This window comes from Salvia miltiorrhiza, chromosome 6 (assembly GCF_028751815.1).
Source record: "Salvia miltiorrhiza cultivar Shanhuang (shh) chromosome 6, IMPLAD_Smil_shh, whole genome shotgun sequence".
Taxonomy (NCBI): domain Eukaryota; kingdom Viridiplantae; phylum Streptophyta; class Magnoliopsida; order Lamiales; family Lamiaceae; genus Salvia; species Salvia miltiorrhiza.
Window position 1 is genome coordinate 23,175,226 of NC_080392.1, and position 26,990 is coordinate 23,202,215.

General features: G+C 40.2%; 1 protein-coding gene and 1 long non-coding RNA gene across 2 annotated transcripts; both read right to left on the minus strand.

Annotated features, from left to right (window-relative positions):
• Nucleotides 1-5,053: 5,053 nt before the first annotated feature.
• On the minus strand, nt 5,054-16,297 carry LOC130990656 (uncharacterized). Its single transcript, XM_057914883.1, has 4 exons — nt 16,287-16,297; nt 14,661-16,206; nt 13,640-14,584; nt 5,054-5,125 (listed from the first exon to the last, which is right to left on the minus strand). Exons 1-4 carry the CDS (start codon nt 16,295-16,297, stop codon nt 5,054-5,056), a joined length of 2,574 nt encoding a protein of 857 aa, XP_057770866.1.
• Nucleotides 16,298-24,852: 8,555 nt separating this feature from the next.
• On the minus strand, nt 24,853-26,906 carry LOC130988953 (uncharacterized). Its single transcript, XR_009090336.1, has 4 exons — nt 25,925-26,906; nt 25,739-25,846; nt 25,470-25,608; nt 24,853-25,331 (listed from the first exon to the last, which is right to left on the minus strand). It is a non-coding gene; the product is annotated as an uncharacterized LOC130988953 (long non-coding RNA).
• Nucleotides 26,907-26,990: the final 84 nt, after the last annotated feature.

A 26,990-nucleotide genomic window follows, 5' to 3' on the forward strand; every position in this document is an offset into this window, starting at 1 on the left:
TGTTCTTGTTCATTATCATAGAAAATGGAAATGAAATGTTGCTCTTAACTTGTCCTTGTCCCTGCTCAAAAACTATAACTTAGGAAATGGAATGGAATAAGCATGTAAATATGGAAATAGAATGCTCAAACATCTGGAAATGGAATGCTGAATAATATGGAAATGGAATGCTAAAAAATAAGAGTATGGAATGCTCAAACAATGTCAACAATCTGCTCAACAATATTGGGAAATGGAATGCTAAAAAATAAGAGTATAGAAATGGAATGCACAATCAAGTGAACAATTCATATCTCCTGCATTTTCCATAGCATCAGTTCACAAAAAAGACTGAAGCATCAGTAGCATCAGTTCACAACTTCAGTAGCATCAATAGCATCAGTTCAGTAGAATCATTACACAACTTCACAAAAAAACTAGAGTACACAACTTCACAAGAAAACAAGTTTCTTTACATATTTCAAAAGCATCAGTTCAGTAGCATCAAACTTGACCATCTCCTGGAGCTCTAGCAACACTTTCTTGAGTTGTCACCACATCAGTTGTTCTTCTTGGTCTTCCTGATCACTATTTTATTAGCGACAAAAGTACCGCAACTAACACGGTGTAATCGTAGTATAAACAGCAATCGGATATCGTATCCACAGGGACTGTAAGACGAAATCACTCTATCTATCTCCTACACAGACTCTCACAATATGCAAGTAAAACGATTATGAAGGTGAATATTAAACTAAGATTAACTAAATAAAACTAAAGAGCATATAAATAACAATTACTTAACTCAAATATATGGAAAACTCTGACCCTAGAGATGTACTTTCACTAATCAACTATATGTATTTAACCTATTGATTCAATTACCAATTTTAATCCAACTCTGATGAAAGATCACTATATTATTCAAAAGCGTCTCTAACGACCACCTATGAACGTAGATTAATAAATCCCTTTTCGCATTCAAGACTCCAAGGAATAGATTAACTCCCAATAGCACATAAAGAATAGCTTCCTATAGCTTTACCTATCGCATTCAAGACTCAAGGCTAACACTATATCATGCAGTCCTGAATCGGCTGAACAATTATCGCATTCAAGACTCAAACTGAACAGCTAAACATGTAAATCATTGATCAGATAATTCACAAGAGATTAAGCACCAGGAATCATGAATCATAAGTTGGAGGGAAAATTGATATCAATAAATCAAAAACACATAATCAATCAGCTATATACAAACCCTAGGTTCAGATTAAAAGACTAGCCAGACATAATATAATCAAACATAAACATAATTAAATTGAACGCAATTGTAAAAACAAATTGTATAAAAACCGAATTGAAACGATTGTAGCGGCTTGAATCTTCAATCTTGATCCAAGCCTTGAAAACTGGAAAGCTAAAAAGTTCTAAAGCTATAAAACTGAAATATGAATGTTGGAAACTGAAAAACTAAAACTGGGAACCCTAGATAGGTCAAAAGAAGACCTATTTATAGTCTTAGGGTGAAAAACTAAGTTCTAAACCGAAAATAACTTGAAAAAACGTAAAAACGCGAAAGGAAATAAAACACGCCACCAATTCGGCGACCCATTCGGCGGTCGCCGAATTGATCGCCGAAATATGGCCGTTTAACACACGAAAACGGCGACCGCCGTTTTTTCCACCGAAGGCCAAAATCCATCCAGGTAATTCGGCGACCTGGCCGGCGATCGCCGTCTTGGTCGCCGTTTTCACCCTTTAAATCACCGAAATTCGGCGGTCAACTCCCTTTGACCGCCGAACTGCTCCTTTTCCGTCCCGACTCCAGAATCTTCGTCTTTTCTCGACTTTTGGGCTCGATTCTCTCAAAACTCTTCTCTTCAACATGTTCCTTACACTCCATGCTCCAATATCACTCAATTCTGCATCCAAACAGTCAAAACTACACCCAACCGTGAAATCACGAAATAATAGTAAATGAACTCCAAACAATAATTAAACGGGTGTAAAATCGACTTAAACTACAGAATATAAACCATAAAAACCATGCAAAATGAGTGTTTATCAACTCCCCCAAACTTAAGATGTTGCTCGTCCTCGAACAACAAGAAGAACAAAACAATAAACACGAATGGGTAAGATGATTGGATCATCGATGCCTCAGAAAAAAATAAAACCTTTCGAATTCCCTCAAATTCTCAACATATGAACACAAAAATCACCAATAAGTATAATCAATGGCAAATTCAACCTCGACATTCCAACAATGGAATCTCAAGATAAAAGTGTTTCGCTCAACTCTCAATTGATGGAAAAAGGACGTGTATCACTCATCGAAACTCATGAAATGCAGATTACTTACCATATGCTTGCCAATTGTCTCAAAGCGTCCATCGCTAAAAGTGTGTCAAGGGTAAGATCAAATAGGTCTTAAATTTGGGTTCTAATGTAGGGACATTGGATTAGGTAGGGAAATTTGGCTAAGTGACTCAATTTAAATTGCTCTCACCAACCTTATGACTTCACCATTCAAGTATGGAATAAATTCCATCTTCCACCTAACAACATCTCCATAATCATCACAAACCAAGGGATATAATCATCATAAATCAAACTAGACATTCTTTTATGCTCTCGTTTTTCTCATAACAACAAAGTCGACTATCCATGAATTTTTCAATTATCACTCGACTTTCTCAATCAACTTTTTTTTTCCATTTTTTTTTCTTTTTCTAGAGCTTATAAGAATGACTAGAATCATGTCTCACCCTTATTTCAATCAACCCACAATCAATATTACACGATGATCCCCATATACTCCATCACCCCCTATCATCCGGTTAATGAATCAAAGCTTAAAAAGGCTCAAACACGGTTAACAATGGAATAATGTTTTCAGGACAGTGTTTGGGATATAACGTGGCTTACGAAAAATGGCCTAAGATCATTTCAAACTCTTGAACACAACAAGCAACCTCGACTAAGACTCATGGCAAGTTCTAGAAGCGCACTACATGCATGACAACACTCAAAAACAAAGAACAAACTGCAAATATGGGCAGTTAAGGCTCAATTCCTCACTAGCTTGTTCAACGTCAAAAGTCAAGGCAAAATAAACTCATCAATCACACACATTGGTTCAAATCATGTCATCATATCAAGAAAAATTGAGAATTACCTTCTTTTTCGCAGAAATCGTCACAGGCACCTTACCAATCAACTAAATGGAGCAACAACCATTCAAATAGCACAGAAACTATGGAGTAAGTCTGAGAGATTATATCAATTTAATTACAGGCCCACGAATTAAAAAACTAAGAAACAAATCTCCTCAAAAACATCAAAAAGATCAAAAATATGCTAGGCTAAAAATGCAAACCATAACTAATCTCCATCCCCCTCCCCCAAACTTATTAAGGAGCGTATGCTCGAAAATAAGTTTGGAGGGAAAAATAGATAAAAGTTATGGTTAGCATACTTACACATCACTCAAGATGGCGGTCCTCCTTGTCTCCGCTGGAACTCCTGAAACTGCCGTAGGAGTTCCTCTTGCATAGCCATCTGCCTCGCATATTCTTGCTGCTGTCTCGCCATCTCAGCCCGCTGCCACGCCTCAAAGGTTGCCTGCCGGTTAAACTCCTCCCGGGCGTATGTCTCAAAAGCGCCATAATGAGCAAATTGCTCGCGCTGATATGCATCCATCGCTTGTTGCTGCAGGCGAACCGCTGTGACGTCAGTGCGCATCACCGTGAGCTGCGCCTCCTGTTGCTCGACGAAGCCCTGCAACCGCTGCATCCGATCGGTGACGTCAGTCACATCAAAATGGGCTCCCGGTCCCCATTGTTCTCCTGCTGCTTCTGCCGCGGGCTCCTCCTGCTCCTCTTCCTCCTCATGCACCTGCTCCTGCTGAAAGACCTGCTCATCAACCCGCTGTCCTGCAATAACCCTCAAATGGGCGTCAGTGTTCATTAGCCAATTTTGCGTCTCAAAGCGTCAGCCCACTCGGGTGAGAGGCGGGTTCGGCAGGGGGAAGTGGTCTCCATCACTTTGCACCAGCTTGAACGGGGGCTGGGCGCTCGTCAAGAATCGCATGTGGACCAATCGGCGACCGTTGAGTAGCGTATCACCTGCCAACGCATCCCATTGAGCAACGGCGGGACAAATACGTCGGGCAAGGGGTGTAAGCATCCCTCCAATTGTAATCACTCCTCTGGTCGCGCTGGATGCCTTGAACAACTGCTTGAGGAGGATTTGAGTCAAATCCATTGGGGTGCGTGTGAGCATCCCCCAAATCATGAACAGCTCCTGCTGCGTCACATGAGTGTTGTCCTTCCGTGCAAGCACCGTATAAGCCAAGATGCGGTGTGCCATCCTTAGGACAGGATTTCTGATATCCGCCGCATTCGATGTCCCCGACTCGAATGCACCAGCGCTCGGCAGGGCTATTTCTCTCCAAAATGCTCCAGCATTGAACTCGGTACCAATTGTGTGTACGGTGTAGCCCCCTATCCTGCAGTTGAGTGCATTGGTGATCTCGTTCACCGAAGTATCCGCCTCCCAAATATTATTGAGTTGGAAAGAGATGGTTCTCGGTCTGTTTTCCTTGAAGACCGACTGATCCAACGAGCTCAGAATCTCCAGCGTTGCTCGTTCATAGGTGGGCCATCCACCGTTGAAGATGTAGACCCACCCCACATGGTAGAACAAGTCTTTCACGTCGTCATAAATGCCCATCTTCCGGAGAAGGTCATGATCAGCATACCGTGTGATTTCGATCCCCTTCTTGGCAAGCTTCTTAAACCGGACCCTATCATCGTCGGATATCAGGACTACCCCATGAAACTCGGGGTCCTCCCGTGTATATTCGCCCGGTTGGCGTGAGCTTTCGCCCGGTTGGCGTGAGCTTGAGGCGCCGGCGGTTCTACGCTTCTTTGGGGCCATTGTACCTGGATTAAGTGCTAGTTAGAGATCATTTAAACATGTACAAGATTGTAAAACAAGCTAACTAGCACCCCCTTTCCATCTCTCATTGACAAAAATCAACTTCGTGCGTCTATCATAATCCCCCACATCATGCTAAATCTTTCAAAAGATACAAAGCCTCATGAATATTATCAATGCCACAATCAACATCACATATAATCTTCATATAAAGACCAATCAAAATCAAAGCAAAGACAATATCCCCTTGAGACTTAACAATTCTAGAACTAGCATGCTCTTGTGGATTCCATCACTCATCGACACCAACAATGATCTATCAATAAGTTCAAACACTAACACAAAGCAATTGATTCAAACTCCCTAAACAATTAAGCTCATAAAAAGTTCTAGCCTAAACCCTAGCTCTACTAACCCATCAAAAATTTCACAATCAAACCAAAGGAACGTAGTAATAGCATAGGAATGAAACTAGATTAAGAGTTAGAAGCACATACCTTGAGGATTTAGGAGTGATTTTCGAAAATTCAAGTGTTCTTGAGCAAAAATCCCAAATTCGTGAATCTCCCGATTTGGTGGATGAAAACCCGAAGTAATCGGATGGAATGGAAGATAATGATGTGGGTTGTGGATGTATGGAAGGAATTGTGAAGATTCAAAGCTGTTTGGGAGTAATTGGATGAAGAAAATTCGAAATTCTTACTACTATGTGTGCTGAGTGTGTGTTTTAGGTGAAAAGTGGGAAAAAAGGAGAAAAATCGCAACTTAAAACCTACCTGGGCAACTCGGCGACCAACTCGGCGATCGCCGAGTTGGTCGCCGTTTTTCGGAAAATTTGGGAAGTAATTCGGCGACCGCCGAAATTCTGCAGCATGTGTATTTTTCATCCAGGACTTTCGGCGACCTGGCCGGCGATCGCCGTTCTGGTCGCCGTTTTCTGAGCTGGGTCGTCGATTTCCGAGTTTAGTCGCCGTTTTTCGATTTTTCCTTTTTTTTTTTTTTTTACTGCAAAAACGAAACTCACTAGGAAAAACATTAAAAACGAACATAAACTGACAAAATAAAAACTAACAAAAGTGAGAGGAAAAACAACGACAAACGAAAAGCAATAAAAAATAGCAAAAACTAACAAAGCAATAAAAATTGGGTTACCTCCCAACAAGTGCTAAAATTAACGTCTATAGCTTGACGATACCTCCAATCATGGATCAATGAAATTTACCACTTCCACGTCGTGGTCCAGCTCTGCTTTGAAGTACGGTTTGAGGCGATGTCCATTAACAGTGAAAGTGGACCCATTCGATGCAAGCAACTCATAAGTCCCATTCCAATTGCTCTTGTGAACCACATATGGACCTCTCCATCTAGACTGCAGCTTGCCAGGAAAAAGTCGAAGCTTGGAATCATACAAGAGTACCTCATGTCCCGGCTTGAATTCCTTTGTGCGAATGCTCAAATCATGAAACTTCTTCGCCCTTTCTTTGTAAATACGGGAACTCTCATACGCTTCATTTCTCCACTCATCCAACTCTGTCAACATATCTCGCCTTGTATAACCGGCCTCCTTGAACTCCAAATTGATTCTCCTCGTCGCCCAATATGCCTTGTGCTCTATTTCAACAGGTAAATGACAGGATTTGCCAAAAACAAGTTGATAGGGAGACATACCAATTGGAGTCTTGTAGGCGGTGCGATACGCCCAAAGAGCATCATCCAAGTGTTTGGCCCAATCTTTCTTGTTGGCGACACTCTTCTCCAAAATCTGCTTGATTTCTCGATTTGCCAACTCTGCCTGCCCAGTAGCTTGAGGATGATATGGAGTCGTCACCTTGTGCTTTACTCCATACTTCGCCAAAACGCTTGCTAGCAGCTTGTTGTTGAAGTGCGAACCCCCATCACTAAGCAACGCTCTCGGTGCTCCGAATCGAGTCAAAATATTCTTTTGCAAGAATTTAATGACTACCTTTGAATCATTGGTGACAGTCGGGATCGCCTCCACCCATCTAGACACATACTCAACCGCAAGCAATATATAGGAAAAACCACATGAAGGAGGGAAAGGACCCATGAAGTCAATTTCCCAAACATCAAATAGCTCTACCTCCACAATGATGTTTTGCGGCATCTCATCCCGCTTGGTAATGTTGCCCATGCGTTGGCATCGATCACAAGACTTCACGAAAGCATGGCAGTCTGCAAAAATTGAAGGCCAATAAAATCCACTATGATTTACCTTCATGGCAGTGCGGTTGGCAGCAAAGTGGCCTCCACTAGGTGAGCTATGGCACTCCTCAATGATCTTCGGCCAATCATGCTCCCTAACACATCGCCGAATAAAGCCATCGGCGCATCTCCGGTATAGGTAAGGATCCTCCCAATAATAGAACTTGACATCATGGAGGAACTTCTTCTTTTGATAGTGCGATAACCCCTCGGGAAGAGCTCCAATAACCAAGTAGTTGCTATAATCGGCATACCATGGATCCTTAAATAGCACCGCCCAAATCTGCTCATCGGGAAAAGACTCATTGATGGCCATGTTCGGATCATCTCCCTCAATCGAATTCTCCAATCGAGACAAGTGGTCAGCTACCACATTCTCACATCCCTTTCGATCTCGGATCTCCATATCAAACTCTTGCAGCAATAAGATCCAACGAATCAAGCGGGGCTTTGAGTCCTTCTTTGTGAACAAGTAGCGGATGGTGGCATGATCAGTGTAGACAATTGAATGAGTTCCAATCAAATAAGAACGGAACTTATCAAAAGCATACACCACAGCTAGCAGCTCCTTCTCCGTGGTAGTGTAGTTCATCTGTGCAGAATCCAAAGTTTTACTTGTGTAGTAAATTACCTTGAACAGCTTATCTCTCTTTTGCCCCAACACAGCTCCCACGGCCCAATCGCTAACATCGCACATCAACTCAAACGGGGCACTCCAATCCGGCGTGATCAAAACTGGCGTAGTGGTCAGTGCAGCTTTCAACTTCTCAAAGGAGACGAGGCACTCATCGGTGAAGACAAACTTCACATCCTTCTCTAGCAAAGCACAAAGCGGCTTGGACAGCTTGGAGAAGTCTTTGATGAATCGCCTATAAAATCCTGCATGCCCCAGAAAACTCCGCACCGACTTCACAGACGTAGGAGACGGCAACTTCTCTATAGTCACTATCTTAGCACGATCCACCTCTAAACCTTGGGCAGAAACCTTATGCCCCAAAACAATGCCTTCTCGAACCATGAAGTGGCATTTTTCCCAATTGAGCACTAGTGCCGTCTCCTCACAACGCTGCAACACTTGAGCAAGATTGTCCAAACAATTATCAAAGGAGGAACCAAAAACAGAAAAGTCATCCATGAATACCTCCATAATGTTTTCAATCAACCCATGGAAAATCGTCATCATGCAGCGTTGAAAAGTGGCAGGAGCATTGCAGAGACCAAAAGATATCCTCCTAAAAGCAAAAACGCCATAGGGACAAGTAAAAGCGGTCTTATGCTGATCCTCCGGGGCTATCATAATTTGATTGTAGCCCGAGTACCCATCCAAGAAACAATAGTACTCATATCCTGCCAAGCGGTCAAGCATCTGATCAATAAATGGCAAAGGAAAGTGATCCTTACGTGTGGCTGCATTCAAAGCTCGATAGTCAATGCACACGCGCCATCCTGTGATTAGCCTCGTAGCTATAAGCTCATCGGTTGCAGCTGCCTTAACCACAGTCATGCCTCCCTTCTTAGAGACAACTTGAGTTGGGCTCACCCACTCACTATCAGAGATGGCATATATGATTCCTGCATCCAACCACTTGAGCACCTCCTTTCTCACAACTTCTTGCATCGCCGGATTCAAACGTCGCTGCGGCTGCACCTTAGGCTTGTATTCCTGCTCTAGTAAAATACGATGCATGCAAATAGAAGGACTAATTCCTTTGATGTCAGAAATAGACCATCCTATAGCAGACTTGTATTTCCTCAATACTCGCATCAACTTTTCCAACTCCAACGGAGATAAATAAGCAGACACAATAACAGGAAACGTTTCATTCTCACCCAAAAATTGGTACCTCAAGTGCTCAGGAAGCGATTTCAGCTCAAGTTTGGGTGCAGCTGCAGCTGCAGCTGGCGCAGGAAAATCAGCTTTTTTTTTCCGTGGACTTGCTTCCCCCATCAACAGGTTTGTGAATATCCATGTAAGGCACAGGATCGATGGGATGGCTCTCTACGGCTTCCAGCTCTGCAATATAATCTAAAATCTCATCACACGCCTCATCAAGATCGGAATAAGGATATAAGGACTGTGTGATGCACTCCTCCAAAGGATCCTCTACAGCTGCAGGAAAATCCACCATAGTATCAATTAGGTTGCAATCCTCAACTTGTGGCTCAGCTGGCTTCTTCATCGCATCATAGATAGACAACGTCATCTTCTCATCATTGACACGGAAAGTCAGATCTCCCTCCTGAACATCTATCAACGCACGGCCCGTAGCTAGAACGGACGCCCCAAGATCAATGGAGTATTCTTGTCCTCCGGCATGTCCAATACTACGAAATCTGCAGGAAAGATAAACTGCTCCACCTGCACTAGAACATCCTCCACAACTCCCTTGGGATAAGTAAGGGAACGATCTGCCATCTGCAAAGCAATGGATGTAGGCTTGATTTCTCCAATCTCCAACCGGTTGAAAATAGAGAGAGGCATCAAATTGATGCTTGCCCCTAAATCACACAGAACACGTGAGAAATTCTGCCCTCCAATCACACAAGCTATAGTAAAACTACCAGGATCCTTCTGCTTCAATGGTAGCTTTCTTTGTAGCACAGCACTGCATTCCTCGGAAAGATTGATCGTCTCATATTTCCCCAACTTCTTCTTGTTGGAGACTGCATCCTTGAGGAACTTGGCATAGCCTGGCATATCTCTCAAAGCATCAAGTAAAGGAATATTGATGTGTAGCTTTGAGAATACCTCCATAAACTTGGCTAACTTCGCATCCATCTTTGGCTTTCCCAGGCGATTCGGGAAAGGCGCTACAGGCTTGTACTCTGGCCTGGGAAACGTAGGAGTAGGATTGGGCTCCTTCACAGCAGCAGAACTCGATGCCTTAGAAGTAGGCGGCGAATCGCAAACAATCGTCTCCAAATCATCCTCCTCCATGATCTCTACACCTTTTTCCTTTCCATCCTGCAGCTCTGGATGATTCTGATACTGAGTCCCGCTCCTTAGATGAATCGCATTACACTGATTTTTAGGATTGATCTCAGTGTTGCTAGGAAACTTTCCTGGTGTGTGCTGCGCAGCTGCTTGGTTGGCAATTTGACCAACTTGAGTCTCCAAAATCTGCACTTGTTTGGACAGTGATGAAACATGATTTCCTATTTGACTCACTTGGTTCTCCATGTTGGTCTTCCACGCACCTACATTCGTTTCCAAACCACCTATCTTTCCCAACACCTGCTTCATCATGTCTTCCATCGAATCTTTCCTTGGCTCATTGATAACTCCTCCGCTAGACACAGAAAATCCAGGTGGAGGCTGCAAAGCATTGTTCGGATTGCCGTAAGAAAGGTTAGGGTGTGGGCGTGCTCCTGGCTGGAATTGCTGAGGACCCTGCTGAAACTGTTGATTTCTGCCATACATTCCTGGCTGTCCTCGCTGGAAATTCCCATAATTTCTGCCATTCACAAAATTTACATCTTCCATGACTGACGGATCTATCACAGCTTGCTCAGGACGTCCAACATTCAATTCACCAAGTTTTGTAGTCAACTCTGCCAGCTGTGTAGCCATTGCTGACTGCTGCGTAGCCATCGCTGACTGCTGCGTAGCCATCGCTGCTTGTTGAGTGACCATAGCTGCAATAGGATCAGAACTGGAAGCAGCTGCAACCTTCTTCAATTGTATCCGCTCAGATGGCCATTGGTAGCTTGTAGAAGCCATACTATCAATAATGTTCCATGCATCAGAACTGCTCTTCTGAAGTAGAGAGCCACCTGCAGCTGTATCCATGTGCATCCTTGTACGCTCCCCGCAGGCATTGTAGAACATTATTACTAGCGTGCCTTCATCAAATCCATGGCTTGGGCACTTTCTGAGCTTCTCCTGATACCGCTCCCAAGTCTCCGCTAGCTTTTCTCCATCGTACTGTTGAAACTGCACGATGTCCATCTTCAACTTCAATGTAAGGCCAGGCGGATGGAACTTGCGTAGGAATGCATGAGCCAAGTCCTCCCACACGACATTATTTCCCAGCTGCAGCGTATGATACCACGACTTCGCCTTATCCCGCAGTGAAAAGGGAAAAAGACGAAGACGGATAATGTCGTCAGGGACACCATTCATCTTCACCGTGCTACACAGCTCCAGGAAATGCGCCAGGTGCGCATTAGGGTCTTCGATCGCCTGTCCACCATATTGGCTCTGTTGAACCATCGTGATCAGACCCGTTTTCAGCTCAAAGTTGGTAACGTTCACACGTGGGGGCTCCTGGTACACATACTGTGGTATGAACGCTTCATTGATGGCTGGTTGTTTCGGAGCCTCTCTCGTCTCCTGTGCGTCAAGCAGCTTCTTCAACTGCTCTTGCAGAGCTCGAATTTGGATTTGCTCTGGAGTAGCCATCGTATTATCCTCAATTTGATCGTTCTGCTTCTTTAGATTGCGCAAGGTCTTGTTGATTTCAGGGTCTAACTCAAAGAGAGGATTCCCGTGAGATCGTGTGTTCATATGTAACCTACAGAAACAGCAAAAAGATCAGAAAAGAAAAATAAAAACAATAAAAAAAACTTGCAGTACTATAAAGTCCTATTGGAAATATTAAAGCAAAATCTAAACAGTCCCCGGCAACGGCGCCAAAAAGTTGATCACTATTTTATTAGCGACAAAAGTACCGCAACTAACACGGTGTAATCGTAGTATAAACAGCAATCAGATATCGTATCCACAGGGACTGTAAGACGAAATCACTCTATCTATCTCCTACACAGACTCTCACAATATGCAAGTAAAACGATTATGAAGGTGAATATTAAACTAAGATTAACTAAATAAAACTAAAGAGCATATAAATAACAATTACTTAACTCAAATATATGGAAAACTCTGACCCTAGAGATGTACTTTCACTAATCAACTATATGTATTTAACCTATTGATTCAATTACCAATTTTAATCCAACCCTGATGAAAGATCACTATATTATTCAAAAGCGTCTCTAACGACCACCTATGAACGTAGATTAATAAATCCCTTTTCGCATTCAAGACTCCAAGGAATAGATTAACTCCCAATAGCACATAAAGAATAGCTTCCTATAGCTTTACCTATCGCATTCAAGACTCAAGGCTAACACTATATCATGCATTCCTGAATCGGCTGAACAATTATCGCATTCAAGACTCAAACTGAACAGCTAAACATGTAAATCATTGATCAGATAATTCACAAGAGATTAAGCACCAGGAATCATGAATCATAAGTTGGAGGGCAAATTGATATCAATAAATCAAAAACACATAATCAATCAGCTATATACAAACCCTAGGTTCAGATTAAAAGACTAGCCAGACATAATATAATCAAACATAAACATAATTAAATTGAACGCAATTGTAAAAACAAATTGTATAAAAACCGAATTGAAACGATTGTAGCGGCTTGAATCTTCAATCTTGATCCAAGCCTTGAAAACTGGAAAGCTAAAAAGTTCTAAAGCTATAAAACTGAAATATGAATGTTGGAAACTGAAAAACTAAAACTGGGAACCCTAGATAGGTCAAAAGAAGACCTATTTATAGTCTTAGGGTGAAAAACCAAGTTCTAAACCGAAAATAACTTGAAAAAACGTAAAAACGCGAAAGGAAATAAAACACGCCACCAATTCGGCGACCCGTTCGGCGGTCGCCGAATTGATCGCCGAAATATGGCCGTTTAACACACGAAAACGGCGACCGCCGTTTTTTCCACCGAAGGCCAAAATCCATCCAGGTAATTCGGCGACCTGGCCGGCAATCGCCGTCTTGGTCGCCGTTTTCACCCTTTAAATCACCGAAATTCGGCGGTCAACTCCCTTTGACCGCCGAACTGCTCCTTTTCCGTCCCGACTCCAGAATCTTCGTCTTTTCTCGACTTTTGGGCTCGATTCTCTCAAAACTCTTCTCTTCAACATGTTCCTTACACTCCATGCTCCAATATCACTCAATTCTGCATCCAAACAGTCAAAACTACACCCAACCGTGAAATCACGAAATAATAGTAAATGAACTCCAAACAATAATTAAACGGGTGTAAAATCGACTTAAACTACAGAATATAAACCATAAAAACCATGCAAAATGAGTGTTTATCACTTCCCCTGCCTCTGCCCCTAGCTGGAGGTTGAGAGGTGCTTCCTCGAGTGATTCTACGCCCTTGGAAGTAGACATTTCCAGTTGGTAAGTTCGTGTACACTCCAACTCCTTTCTTGGAGAAATTTATTTCCCTTGAAATGGTGGCAGCTGCAACACTACTTTGAGTTGTGGATGGTGCTTGGTTTGGTGCTTGAGAGGTTTCTTGGGCTGGTGCTTGAGAGGTTGCTTGGGCTGGTGCTTGGGAGGTTGAGGGCTTGTTCTTGCGTGGCCTTCCTCTTTTCTTCTGTGTTATTATCAAGTGCAAAAAGTTTAGACTATATGTTGTATGTAATGGAAAGAATGATGCAGAAAATAGGAAGCTACCTTGTCAGGTTTAGGCATCTCGACTTTTTCATTCTTGCAAGTCTTGGAGTTATGGTCTTCCATGCCACAGTTCTTGCATCTTATCACTTGACCATGTCTTCTCAGTTTATGGGGGTTCTTGGGGTCAGATTCCTCGGCTGCTCTCTTCCTTTTTAACTTAGGTCTACCAGCCATCCTCCTAACCACTGGAGGCTTCACAGTGAACCCCTCTACTTCTGGCCACAACAAATGGCCATTAATAGGCTCTACCCCAACCTTATATGCCTCCAAGTATTTACCCACAGAATAGTAGTCATCAACAAAATCACTCACCTCTCTCCCCATATATTGGATGGCACAGATGCCATGTACACAAGGCAGACCAGTCAACTGCCACACCCTACAAGCACAAACCCTTTCTTCTACATCAACTACAAATCTATCCGCATGCAATTGTACCTCAAACTTACAACCAACAGCTGGAAATGCTATACAATTCCTGCTCTCAAACCTAAGTTTTTCAAGCTTTTTTCTCACATTTGGACAGATTCCTTCAACACTATCTTTGACTAACTCTAGCTTCTTCACTTGTCTACTCATAATATAGGTCCTAATCTCTTCACACATATGGATTATGTGTTTACCCCTTGCATTTAATATGAAACCATTAAAAGTTTCACTGATGTTATTATCAAGTGCATCAGACTTAGGGGTAGTAGAGAAGTAGGCCTTACAGAATTTGTGAAAATGCCTTGAGATGAAATCTTGAAAAGCCTCTGCACTCTCTTTCTTCATTGCAAGTAGTGCCATCTTGAAATCTGCAACGGTGGTAGCCCTCACTGTCCTCCACAAAATACTCTTCAAGGTTGAGCCTTTATGAATTTTTTTCCAATTCATGTAAATGTGCCTTGCACAGTTTCTATGAATTGAATTTGGAGCCAGGTTGGCTACTGCATTTTCCAACCCCTGTCATGTGTAAAGAGATGATTAAATGAAGATGATTAAATGGTAAAGTAAAGAGATGATTAAATTGAATTCTGACCTTTTGCTGATCAGAGATGAAGGTCCAACCTTCACCATCTTGAATACCCAAATCAAAGAACAAAAGTTTCAGAAACCAAGTCCAACATTCTTGGTTTTCTATCTCAACAATTGCCCAAGTAATGGGGAACATTTGGTTGTTCCCATCCTTGCCAACTGCCACCAAGAGGATACCTCCCAAGTATGTCTTTAAAAAACAACCATCAAGACCAATTATTGGCCTACATCCCCTTATAAACCCACCTATCAACTGTGAAATGCCAATATACAAGCCCTTGAAAATGTTTTCTTCCCCAACAAGCAATTCATACCTGTCATCCTTGTCAACCCTCCTAAGTTCAGCTAAGTATCTCCTTAGCATACCATAGTGCTCATCCACTGAGCCCCTCACCATCTCTCTAGCTAAAGACCTAGCTTTATACAGCCTATCAACACCAACTCGGGTACTAAACCTCTCCCACAAGTCAGCCTTCAATTCTTCAACTGAAATGTTGGGCCTCAACCGAAAGATATTGAGATACTTTGTGGCAATCCACTTCGAACCCACCAATTTGTTGTTCATATCCCTACTGCAAGAATGTTGTTTACCCAAAGTTTTTATCTTGAAAGTCTTTGTAGCACCAACAATAGACCCATAAACTCTCCATTTACAGGGAGGTTTGCAGATGGTTTCGCATTGATCAGCACTCACTCTCTTGAATCTAATATGCTTTCCATTCTCTATAGCCCATGTCTTCAATGCATCTCTACAAACCCAACCATTGTCAAACCTCATGCCTAGTTGGAATTCTAAGGTTTTATGATCACAAGTAGGATCATAAACCTTTATCTTAGACTTAAGCTTACTGGTCTCAGCATCACCCTCACTCTCATCAGTATTAACATACCCATCACTCTCTTCATACTCTGAAATATTCCCACTCACCTCTAACTCATTGAAATTTTGCTCTGGATCATCAATGTGACTAAAGACAGGATCTTTCTCTCTTATCTTCTTCCTACTCTCCTTTAACTTCTTCCTACTCTCATTTAACTCATCATCTCCTGAATTTGTGTCACCTAAACTGACTTCAGTATCCCCACCACCCTCACTCTCTACAGGATCATAGTCATCATCCTCACCACCCTCACTCTCTTCCCCATTATAATTGTCTATCAAGATCTCATCAGGGTCCCTGCCCTCACACTCCCTAGTTACATTTTCAAACTCTCTATTAGCAGCACTAACACCAGATATATCCCCACCCTCAATGAAAACATCTACGTGCCTGTAATCATCACTAACATCACTTAACATTGACATGACTCCTTTATCATCTACAATCTCTTCCCGGGTACTATTTTTTAGTTTCACATACCACAAGCCATTCCAGTTTTTTATACCTAGCTTATCTACTTCATCCTTGAGGTCAAAATAGCCGAATAAATCTAAGTCTAAGCCATACCTCCCAACTGCAAAACCTCCCACGTAGCAATCGATTCCATCCTTACCGCCATTGATTTCTTCAAATTGACCTCCATAGTAGAGCAATAGGTCGAAGGTGCTGCTGCAAAAAAAGGGGGGAAACAATAATAAAAAATCTACACCAAACAAAGCAAGGTAAAAAAGAATTCAATGAAGCCCTACCTATTTGCCATCACTCCAACGACCGAGAGAGAGGAATTCTCTTTGAGGGACCACCAAGTGACTGTGTACTTACAAATTAACTTAGTCAATGGTAAAAATTTAAGCTTTTACAGTGGTATTGACCTTGAAGATGAAATCTTGTAAAAAATCGCAAGAAATCCAAGAATTTTCGATGCTTAGGTGAAAGCTGAAAGCTGTGAGGGTTTTGGGTTGAGGTGAGGTGGAAAATTAGGTGTTAGGGTGAGGTGGAAAATTAAGGTTAGGTGGCAGCCACGTTGGATCGGACCTCCATCGGAGATCGTCGGAAAACGGACGCGGGGGAAAAATGCAATAAGTTGTTCAATTCATGGATTTCTGTTCAGGTTTTTTTTGTCATGGGAAAAAACCAAATTTTGAAAAAGTATATGGCTTTTCCGGCAATTAACCCTTTTATTTTTATATTAGTTTTCAAAGATTTTATATTGAAAAGTTTATGAAAATTGGGGTGTTACAACAAGGGACCGAGACTAGTCTCACAAGATGTCAGCTAAGTGAAAATTATAAGAGTTCAATATGTTATGATTCATTACACAATTGGTTATAACTGCTTGCAGTGTTTACCCCACTGAGTGTGCTTGTATACTCATACCCTATTGTTTATGTTTCTTTTCAGGTTAAGGAGTTGGCGGCGAGACGGCAGACATGGAGCTCCACATTCTCCCGTTCTATTTATATGATGAAGATATATATATATATATATACATATATATATATATATATATATATATATATATATATATATATATATATAGGGGGAGGTTCAAATAAGAACCACTAATAAAATAAGAACAGAGAACCATTTTAAGCCATTCGATCATCAAGATCTACGGTGGATGCATCATCTTGGTGGATGGATGCAGATGCTGGGTTCGAATCCTGAAGGGAGCAAAAAAATTATTTTTTTTGGATGCATTAAATTTAATAGCGGATGCATTAATTTGTATAGCAGATGCAGTAATTTTATTGGTTCTTATGTTCTCACGATAATTGTGGTTCTCACTATAACCGCACCATATATATATATATATATATATATATATTGTTATTCTGGTAAATATATCTTGCTAATAACCAACTTAGTCTCTTCTAATTTTTGGTGGGTCGAGACTTTATATATATTGGTTTATGATTATGCATTTGGATGACGGCTAAGACCGAATAATATATATTTTGTTTATCGTATGTGTAGTTACGAGCTGTGCCTCGAATAGGTTATGATGGTTATATTTTGTACGTATGTAACGCCCCCATCCCTTGCGAATAGGAGAAGCTACCAAAAAATATTCATTTCCTTTCATTTCTCTAATATTAATTTAAGTATAGGCTAATAAGAAATAATAGAAAAAGAATTTTTTTTTTTCGATTATCTAGTAATATAATAAATATTACTATCAAAAGTAATAATACTTAACCAACGAGTCATTAAAATATATATATGTATAATAGAAAAATTAATCAAAATTTTATCTTTCTCTTTTCCATTATAAAAAGGTATGTAACAGAAGCTGTAAAACTACAATAATAATCCTGCCAAAACACAATAGATATATATATATATATATATATATATATATGTATATCAAAGGCAACAGAAGCTATAAGTTAAATAAACGACATTTAATAATAAATTCATCTAAGCATCATATTTATATATATAAAAAGGTGGAGCACGTACAAAATCTAACCATCTGGTGAATTATAATTGAACGTATATAGATTTACTCGGTGGTTTGTTATCGGATTACGAATTATACCTAGTGTTGTTTGAAAAAAAGAGAGAGAAAGGTAAAATTGAGAACACCAGAATCTGATTGATGTTGTACTGCAAGTGAAGTAAGCGTGTATTTACAAGGTACATGGTAATGGCTATTTATAGATTACACGTTAAGGGTAAAAGGGTAATTTCATCGCTGGAGCACGCATCTCGCGTGGTCGGGGGCATAATAGTAATTCTGTCCTCAAGCGGGAGATTTTTCCGCTCTTTTGGTGATTCCTCTGGCGAAAACCATTTTTCTGGCGAGAATGACTTCTCTGGTGCAGACCGTTCCTCTGATAAGGCCCATCCCTCTGACTTCTCTGCGCAAGCCCATTTCTCTGATGAAGCCCGCTCCTCGGGCTTATATCATTTCTCTGCTCTGCACATATTACTCCTCATCACCATCATAATAACCTATTCGAGGCACAGCTCGTAACTACACATACGATAAACAAAATATATATTATTCGGTCTTAGCCGTCATCAAAATGCATAATCATAAACCAATATATATAAAGTCTCGACCCACCAAAAATTAGAAGAGACTAAGTTGGTTAGTAGCAAGATATATTTACCAGAATAGCAATATATATATATATATATATATATATATATATATATATATATATAACTTCAAATAAATAGAACAGGAGAATGTGGAGCTCCATGTCTGCCGTCTCGCCGCCAACTCCTTAACCTGAAAAGAAACATAAACACTAGGGTATGAGTATGCAAGCACACTCAGTGGGGTACACACTACAAGCAGTTATAACCAATTGTGTAATGAATCATAACATATTGAACTCTTATAATTTTCACTTAGCTGACATCTTGTGAGACTAGTCTCGGTCCCTTGTGGACCTGACCCCTTGTGGGCCGTTCAGCTCTTTGATCCCTTATGGATCCGACCCTTTGTGGGTCCCATTAGTTCATGTGAATGACGCACAACACAACAATGATTATAACCATGTAATAACTACGCTTACAGATAAAAGTAAACCCCACCTTAAGTGATTGAATTCAAACCTCTTCAAGCTTGCTTCGGTTGTCCTCCTCGAGCCTTGGATGCACCGCTCCTAGCACTTGAAACACTTTAAACTTAGTTTCATTACAAGCACTTATTCTTGAATAAGCTCTCATTTCTTTAAACAATATTTTTAATCTCTCTTGAATATATTCTTGAAAATTCTACAATACACTTGAAGCTGAAGACCATACTTGAAAATTTTATGAATCTACAAATTATAAATCCATAGTTTCAATTACTAGTAAAAATTATACTAATCTAACTTCATTATAATCATATAATTTAATTATATAATATACTAAGTTTAGATCACCATAATCCTTATAATTTATTTCAATTCTTGGCTAATAATATTAAAAGCAAATGTCTTGATTATCTATTTATGTGTTCAAGGTGAAACAATCATCAAAATCTAGTTCAAATTCCCAAATAAAAATTAAAATAAGCATAATATATTAAAACTCATATTCGACACATATGGAGCTACATCTCGACGTCTATTCCAGCCAATTCAACCTTAGATATCAAGAAGAAAACCTATGGTTAGAACGTCTACGACATGAGCTACAAAACCCCTAAACTTATTCTCCCTCACAGCATCGATTTGACGCCGGAAGGTTGACTCAAACTCGCGCAGAAACCTTCGCGCACAGACCCGACACCTTGACTTGATTGGCTCATAACGGATTGACAATCCGAAGGTACCGTTGGAAAGCCAACGACGATAGCTTTCTAATGGTACCTATATTGATGGGGTTTGATGAAAGAAAACCGATAAAAAACGGTCTGCAAGGTACGATCTTGCTGCTGTCAAAAACAGGGGAAATAAAAACACAGCAAAAGACATGCCGGCAGCCACCACGCCGCCGGAACTACTGTTCCGGTAATCCCTCCTCCTCACTCACACACAACAGACTCCATCCCACCAATATCTACTCAAGACCTTTAGCCATCGATTAAGAAGAACAAGAATGGAAGAGAAGTGCAAAACCCTTTCAAATTCAACAAGCAAAATCGAAGAAACAAGAATTAGGAGAAATTACCTTAGTATGCTGCTGGGATTTGAAGACGAAGAGAGGGATGAAAGAAAAGTGGTGAACACAGAGAAGATGGAGGTGAGCGAGCGAGAGAAGATAGAGATAGTCTTCTGCAATCTTTTCTTTTTTAGTTTAAGAATATTTAATTCCCTTTTGTATTTATATGTAACTATTACAATTAAAATAATCTAGATATTTAAATTATTTATTATTGTTTAAGAAAAAAAATCTTAGATATTAATTATTAAATCAATTCTAGAATATTCCATTTACTTATACTTTTATTATAAACAATTTACATATTAATATCTAACATATTCTAGAGTTTTCATGTATTTTATTTTACTAATCTTACTCTTTAAGATTTATTTATAACTAAATTTCAACTTTGCTAGGGCGGATCCTTGCTCTAAGTCGGACAACCTATAAAACATTTAAAAATCAAATCCGTTAGTTTTAATGACATCATAAAATAATTAATTTAAGTGTAAACATTTTTAATATATAATAAGCAAATTTTAAATAAATTAAAAAAGGTTTGAGGTATTACAGCAATGGTAGAGTTGTATCGACAAGCTGCCTTTGCGTATAAGAAATCTGACTTCACTAGGACCATGAACGCCCTAAGGGTTATGCAGATTGATGCGTATGATAAACTAATGGAGCTTGGACAGGAAAAGTGGGCTCGTTCGATTCGTCTGTATGATGGTACAGTTATATGACGTCATATCTCACAATATAAGAGGCAATAAGACTTCATATCTCACAATGTCAGAGGCAATAAGACTTGTTATTGAGAAATGGTTTAGCGAGCGACTGAGAGTTGTACAACAAAGTGAGGAATCCTTGTCTGTTAAGGCTCATCGAAGGGTAGCCGTTGAAGTCCAAAAAAGTCGTCGATACACTAAACAAAGGTTGAGTGCTCGATAGTATAAGGTGCAAATTGGGGTCAGGACCTTTAAGGTAGATTTGGAGAAGAAAAAATGTGAATGTCGAGCATTTCAATTAGACCAACTGCCATGTTCTTATTCAATCGCTGCAATAAGGTACGAACATTATTTCCTTGGTAGGTTCATCTAATTATAAATATGTTTTAATGTTCGATGTATTGACTAGTCTTGTTCTTATTTATAGTGAGGCAGGTGATACTGTTGTGGAGTATGTAGATGATTACTACACAAATGAATTTCTTATCGAATATTACTCTGGTGCTGTTAATCATTTTCCGTCGAGAGACCAGTGGTCGATTCCTGAGTACATCCTTAAGAGTTTTATATTACCTCCGATTGTCACTAGACAAGTAAGGCGCCCAAGACAAAGTAGACATCGAGGTGATGGTGAAGGCTGTAGCACACTAGCTGAGCAGTCTTCTAGTATCAGGCGTCGTGCACCAAAGAAGTACTGCATCTACGGTCAACCGGGACATACCCGTAGAACGTGCATTAGCAGGGCAAGTGAGAATATGGGGCAATGTTGAATTTGTGTGTTCTAGCATTGGATGATATAGATTGAATTATGTTATTATTGGATAATATGAAATGTTCAATTGGAATAAAGTCTTATTACTAAACAAAAAATACGACAAGAATCCAATATAAAAGACACTAGACAATTATGTTCTAAATCAAAAAACAAAAGAGATAAACAACACTAATGACCACAAAGTCTAGCGCGTTCATGTTGTCTAGTTTCACACAATCCAAAGATAGATCTAGCGATCTTTGTCACGACCGGACCTAATTAAGGATAATTAAGCTGGGGAAATCGTGACTAAGAGAGAAAAATTAGAAGCGGGGATAGAAAGGGGTAAATAAATAAGGAAGGATCATATTTAATCGTTGTTAACAAAATGAACATTTATAATATAACAGAGGTTTAGTCAAATTGACTCAAATAAACTAGTAAGTTCAGATAACTCCAACTTAGCCAAAATAACATAAGACTTCTGAGTATGCAGCGGAATAAGGGTTCTAATTACATGTATGAAGACATGTATCCCCAGAGTTCATTAATACATAAAACTAAGACAAAAGAGTTCCACTCGTCACTTCATCACCACCGGCAGCTGCTCAACCTGCACATTTAGAAATATATATAGGGCTGAATACAAAAATACTCAGTGGGCACGTATGCCTAAGTATAAAAAATACATGCTAAATAAAACTGTGAATTGTCATGCCATCATAAACAATACATCAAGAGATTTTTTGTTAAAAGGAGCCCAAGCCTACTGAAATCATTTGTGATTCTTAAAGTTCAACTGCAATCTAAGTTCTCTTGTAATCTATCATATCTGAAGGAAACTCTGTGCTGAAGAGGTGGCCACCTCTCACGGACACTTGACCAGCCAACCCGCTCGATGACTCACGGTCACTGGTGTACACTAGCCCTGATAGGATAGCTATCAACTGCTCAGGACCCGAATTTGATTACATAATTGCAGATAGATATCATACTAAAATTTAAACATTTATGGCAAGACAATAGTTGAAATAATTTTCAATTCAAAGATTTTGCAATGAAATAACTTGCTCAAATGTAACATTGAAATCATTTGATATATATAAAAATAAACTAACCTGATCCTCGGTGTGGGAGAGATGTGATCTTAAGTTGTGGTACCGTCCTATGAACCAATTTCTACGAGACGAATTCTTAACACTTAGCACATACCATAGATAACGAGAACCGTTGTATACTTAGGGTCTCCGGGTCAACCTATTCCCGCACTTACAATACATAATCAAGACTAAAGACTATGCATTCCTCATACATTAGCTTATCTTGATGCCTTATCTAGGTTAACTCACTTGTTTTCATGAAAATTATGCATAAAACATGTTTTAAACTCATCATGCACATATACATAAACATAATATTTCATAAATATCCCTTTCTAAAATCAACTTTCATACTTAGAAAATAATTCAACAACTTGAGCTCTTAAAGGGCTGTTTTGCAACAGACACCAAACCTGCCTCGGATCTTCAAATGAGGCTCCAAAGGACATTCTGGAAACTAGGAATTTCAAGGATCATTCTCCAATTTGAATCGAATGAAACAGAGTTCAAACGAGCAAGATGTGCCCTCTCAAAGATGGGTATTTAACAAGCAAAAATCTGGAAATTTCAAATTTTCCAGATTAGAACCAAGTCAGCGAACATTCTTTAAAAATTCATATCTCCCTTCACAAAAGTCCACTGGGAACCCCAAAGGTCAATCCGAAAACTAGGGAGATAGTGTAACACTCTCCAGTTGGATTTACCCCCAAAAGGTTCATGGTTTAGGAGATATGAGTGTCTAAAGTTCAGTGCACAAATAGGGTTCAAGTTCGACAGATTCAAAAAATAAATCGAAAAAATCATTTTAGACTTCACCAAAAATTCTAAAAATGAACACATAAGTTCCAACATGTCAATGAATTCAGTACAAAAATAAGTTTAAAACTCAAAGGTTTAAGTTGGCCTTTGCCACCTCAAAGTTGTAGATTTGTACAGCCTACTGGAGGATATATAGAATAAGAACTAAACTTCAAGGATTTATACCGGACATTTTCCTCATCCAAAAATAGTAAGGCTAGTGTCAAAAGAAAGTTAATGGAGTCTAGAGTAACATATTCAAGTTTCAAAGGTTTTCACCGATTGAAACTTAACTTATGTTCTCCAAAATATTGTTTACTAGAAATGTATTCCAGGCGGTCAATGATGTTTAAAAATTCATAAATAAATCACAAAACTCCAAAAATTCTGAAATTTTAACATAGTATAGAAAACATATGAAAGATGATACACAAATAATTTGGAAAATTTTGGGCACCGTTTGGATGGCAGGAATCGCCTTGCAAAATACTGCCGAAGCAGTGTTCTTATGGCAGATTCGCAGCTTTACCTTATGCACGATAATCATAAAACATATCCTCACACAATATAGCACACATATGTGTAAAAATCCATGGTCTTAAAGCATTTTCAGATGAGAAAACCAAAGAAAAACTCACCCTCGAAGCACAATCTTCGCTCTAACTTTACGCCCTAGGTTTCCCACGCTCTCCCTTGCTTTGATACTTCTCTTGGGGCTTCAAGGGATTTTATGGAGTGTGATAATGGTGGGAGAAAAGTTGTGGAGTGGGGGAAGAGAGGAGGGACGAAAATGGAGAGAGGAGAGAGTGAGAGCTTCTTCTTGCCTTAGCACTTTCTTGAAGTGAAAAAAATGAAGGGAATGGAGAAGTTTGCAGCCACTTTTACTTTATGGAGGAGGGGAGCACGAAAATGAAGACCTAGGGGAGGTAGGGTGGCTGCCACCAATCCATGGGTGCATTGGTTGTGTGGCTCTTACACTTCCCATACTTTTTGGTAATTCCCAATGCATGTAATGATCACTATTGTCTCCATTTAGATTTAAAAAGATGGCTGATGTATTAAGTGGGTTTTGGGGCTGAATTGGGCTTTAAAATAGGGCCTTAAAATCGGCCCAAGTCCCTCTAAAAATTGTCCCACCCTCGGCCCTCTATATGGGCCCGTAATCGCTCAAACCCGAACTAAAAATAAACTTGTATTAAAATAAATATGCACTTTGCTATTCATACTTTGAAATGAAAATATACATATATATATATATATATATATACACACACACATTTTGATTTAAATCAATATCACATGAAAAAATAAAAATAATAATAATCTCCTCAATAAGATCTATTTTCCGTTTTTCTTAAAAGAAAACCTTGGCATCAAGTCTTATTAAGTTACCGCAAGGATAATTATTCTTTTTAACCGGGAATTAAGGACCTATCACATCCTAATAATATCAATAAAACCATATGAATCCTAGGATCGAAAATCCGAGGTATTACAATCTTAGTCCTATCAGCCAACACGTTTTCATTACCCCACTCCATAGATAGAGAGCCAGATATCAGTCGTTTTGCATACACGCAGATGAAATCCCCACAACTGATGGCGTCCTGCTGTTGAAACTGTACCTCGAGGGGAGAGAACACCAACTCCATAACTGGCCACTTCATAAGCGCCTTTGTCGCATCAACCGACGAGCCTTCATACCATCTAGTGTGAGCAAGGATACGCGGCAACAATCTCAAAAGAGGATGTAGCTGCGTCACTCTCTGTAAGATCGACCAGCGGCATTAAGATTGTGTGATACTGGGTCATACACCTAGCAAACACCTTCGCCCATCCGAATACGACAGAGGAGAAAATGCGAGTCAACGAGATAAGGGATGATAACCCATAAATAATCACAAATAATTACTTCACAAATACGATATATCACAAATAATTACTTTATATTTATTTAATCATTACCTGTGACGCCTTCAACCATCCACTCTAACCGGGAGCAAGTGGTTAATCTGGAAGTGGAACTCCACGTATTACGAAGATCCAGTCTATGCGAGGCTGCCAATTATAAGCTGTATTGGGATGGGTCAATACATGATACTCCCTGGGAGTAAATTCACACATGAGTTCATGTAATAGAACACCCCGGCCCACTCCTTCCAGAAGTATATATGCAGTAATGACTAATTTATATACATATTAATTGAATTATAAAAATAAATCGATTCACTTACAAACCAATCTGAGTCTACTATGATTGTGTTATTACTATTGACTCCATCAAGTATGTCCCGGTCGTTGACAAGCCTATTTCTCGGCGACATCATGTATAAGTCAATAGCCTACAACAAAGTTAAAATCAATAGGTTATTATGTAATAATATAACAAAGAAAATACTTTATGCGTGTAGATTAGTTACCCCGGTCGTGAATTCTTTTCGCGGATTTTCCACTAGCTCGAAGTTCGCATACTCTAGTATGCCACCGCTCTCCTGAACAATCACTTGAAGCTTCCTCCCACCTCGACAAGCATCCATCCACTTGTCATATGCAAGGCTTGTTGCTAGAGGCACTGGACGTGCCAATAGGATATATTAACCCAAGGCGAGCTTTGGAAGGAAGACGAACGACGCTACTTCTGGCTGCGACAAGTAGCCTCCTCCGCCTATGGCGCTCAAATGAGGAGCCTCCTCGGTCTCTTCCACCTATGGCGGTTCCATAATACTCAAATGACGCTCATAGAACTCAATAGACGTCTGGGCCGCTCGTGATGAACTAGATTCACTCCGCAACAATGGTGGAGCAAAACTAAGAGGCTCAGCAAAGTAGACCGGACCATCTGGCATATACTCCGACATCGTTTATTGAGGTGGGTCCATCGTCAGTGAGGTGCTTTAACTCGAGCCGTAGCCTTGGTATGAAGAACGAGGATGGACAAAGGCAGATCCATCAAAATAGTGCAGAGACAGCGTCTAGTAGCTCTGACCTGGCCCATAGGTCGAATAAGAGGCATAAGAATTTCGGGCACCAAAATCGAGGGCACATAAATCGTGGGGACCATCTCTGTCCTCATCATCCGCTGTGTTCCTTGGTGCAGACTTGGCTCGACGGTAATCATCGGGTGGACCGTCAAGAAGATTTTCCCTTGCCCTTACATTTCAGTTTATCAAACATACTGTTAAAAAACTCCTTCATATTCTTGTGGATTTCCTTCCGGCCTAGCGTCTTCACCCATTTACGGTCGACCTCATCCTCGCTGGGACTGAATACTGGCCGAGACCCACTTGATGATAAAGAAGTTTGCACCCTAGGCTGTTTTCCCGGATCAATAGAATGACGAGGCGGCTCGAGCATCCCGCACAGTTAACTTCTGGCTGCAAGTCGTACGAGGTTGACTAGCTACCTCCTAATCTCTTGAGTCTTGTGATTAGGGTAGTATTTGAGCATGAACTTCTCACTCGCCTCCGCCCATGTGGTGATGGAGTT

Coding starts and splice junctions, on each gene's coding strand:
- LOC130990656 (XM_057914883.1), bottom strand. Junction 14,585..14,660: donor TCATCTCTGATCAGCAAAAG/GTCAGAATTCAA, acceptor TACACATGACAG/GGGTTGGAAAATGCAGTAGC. Junction 5,126..13,639: donor AGATGCCTAAACCTGACAAG/GTAGCTTCCTAT, acceptor CTTTATATGAAG/ATTATATGTGATGTTGATTG.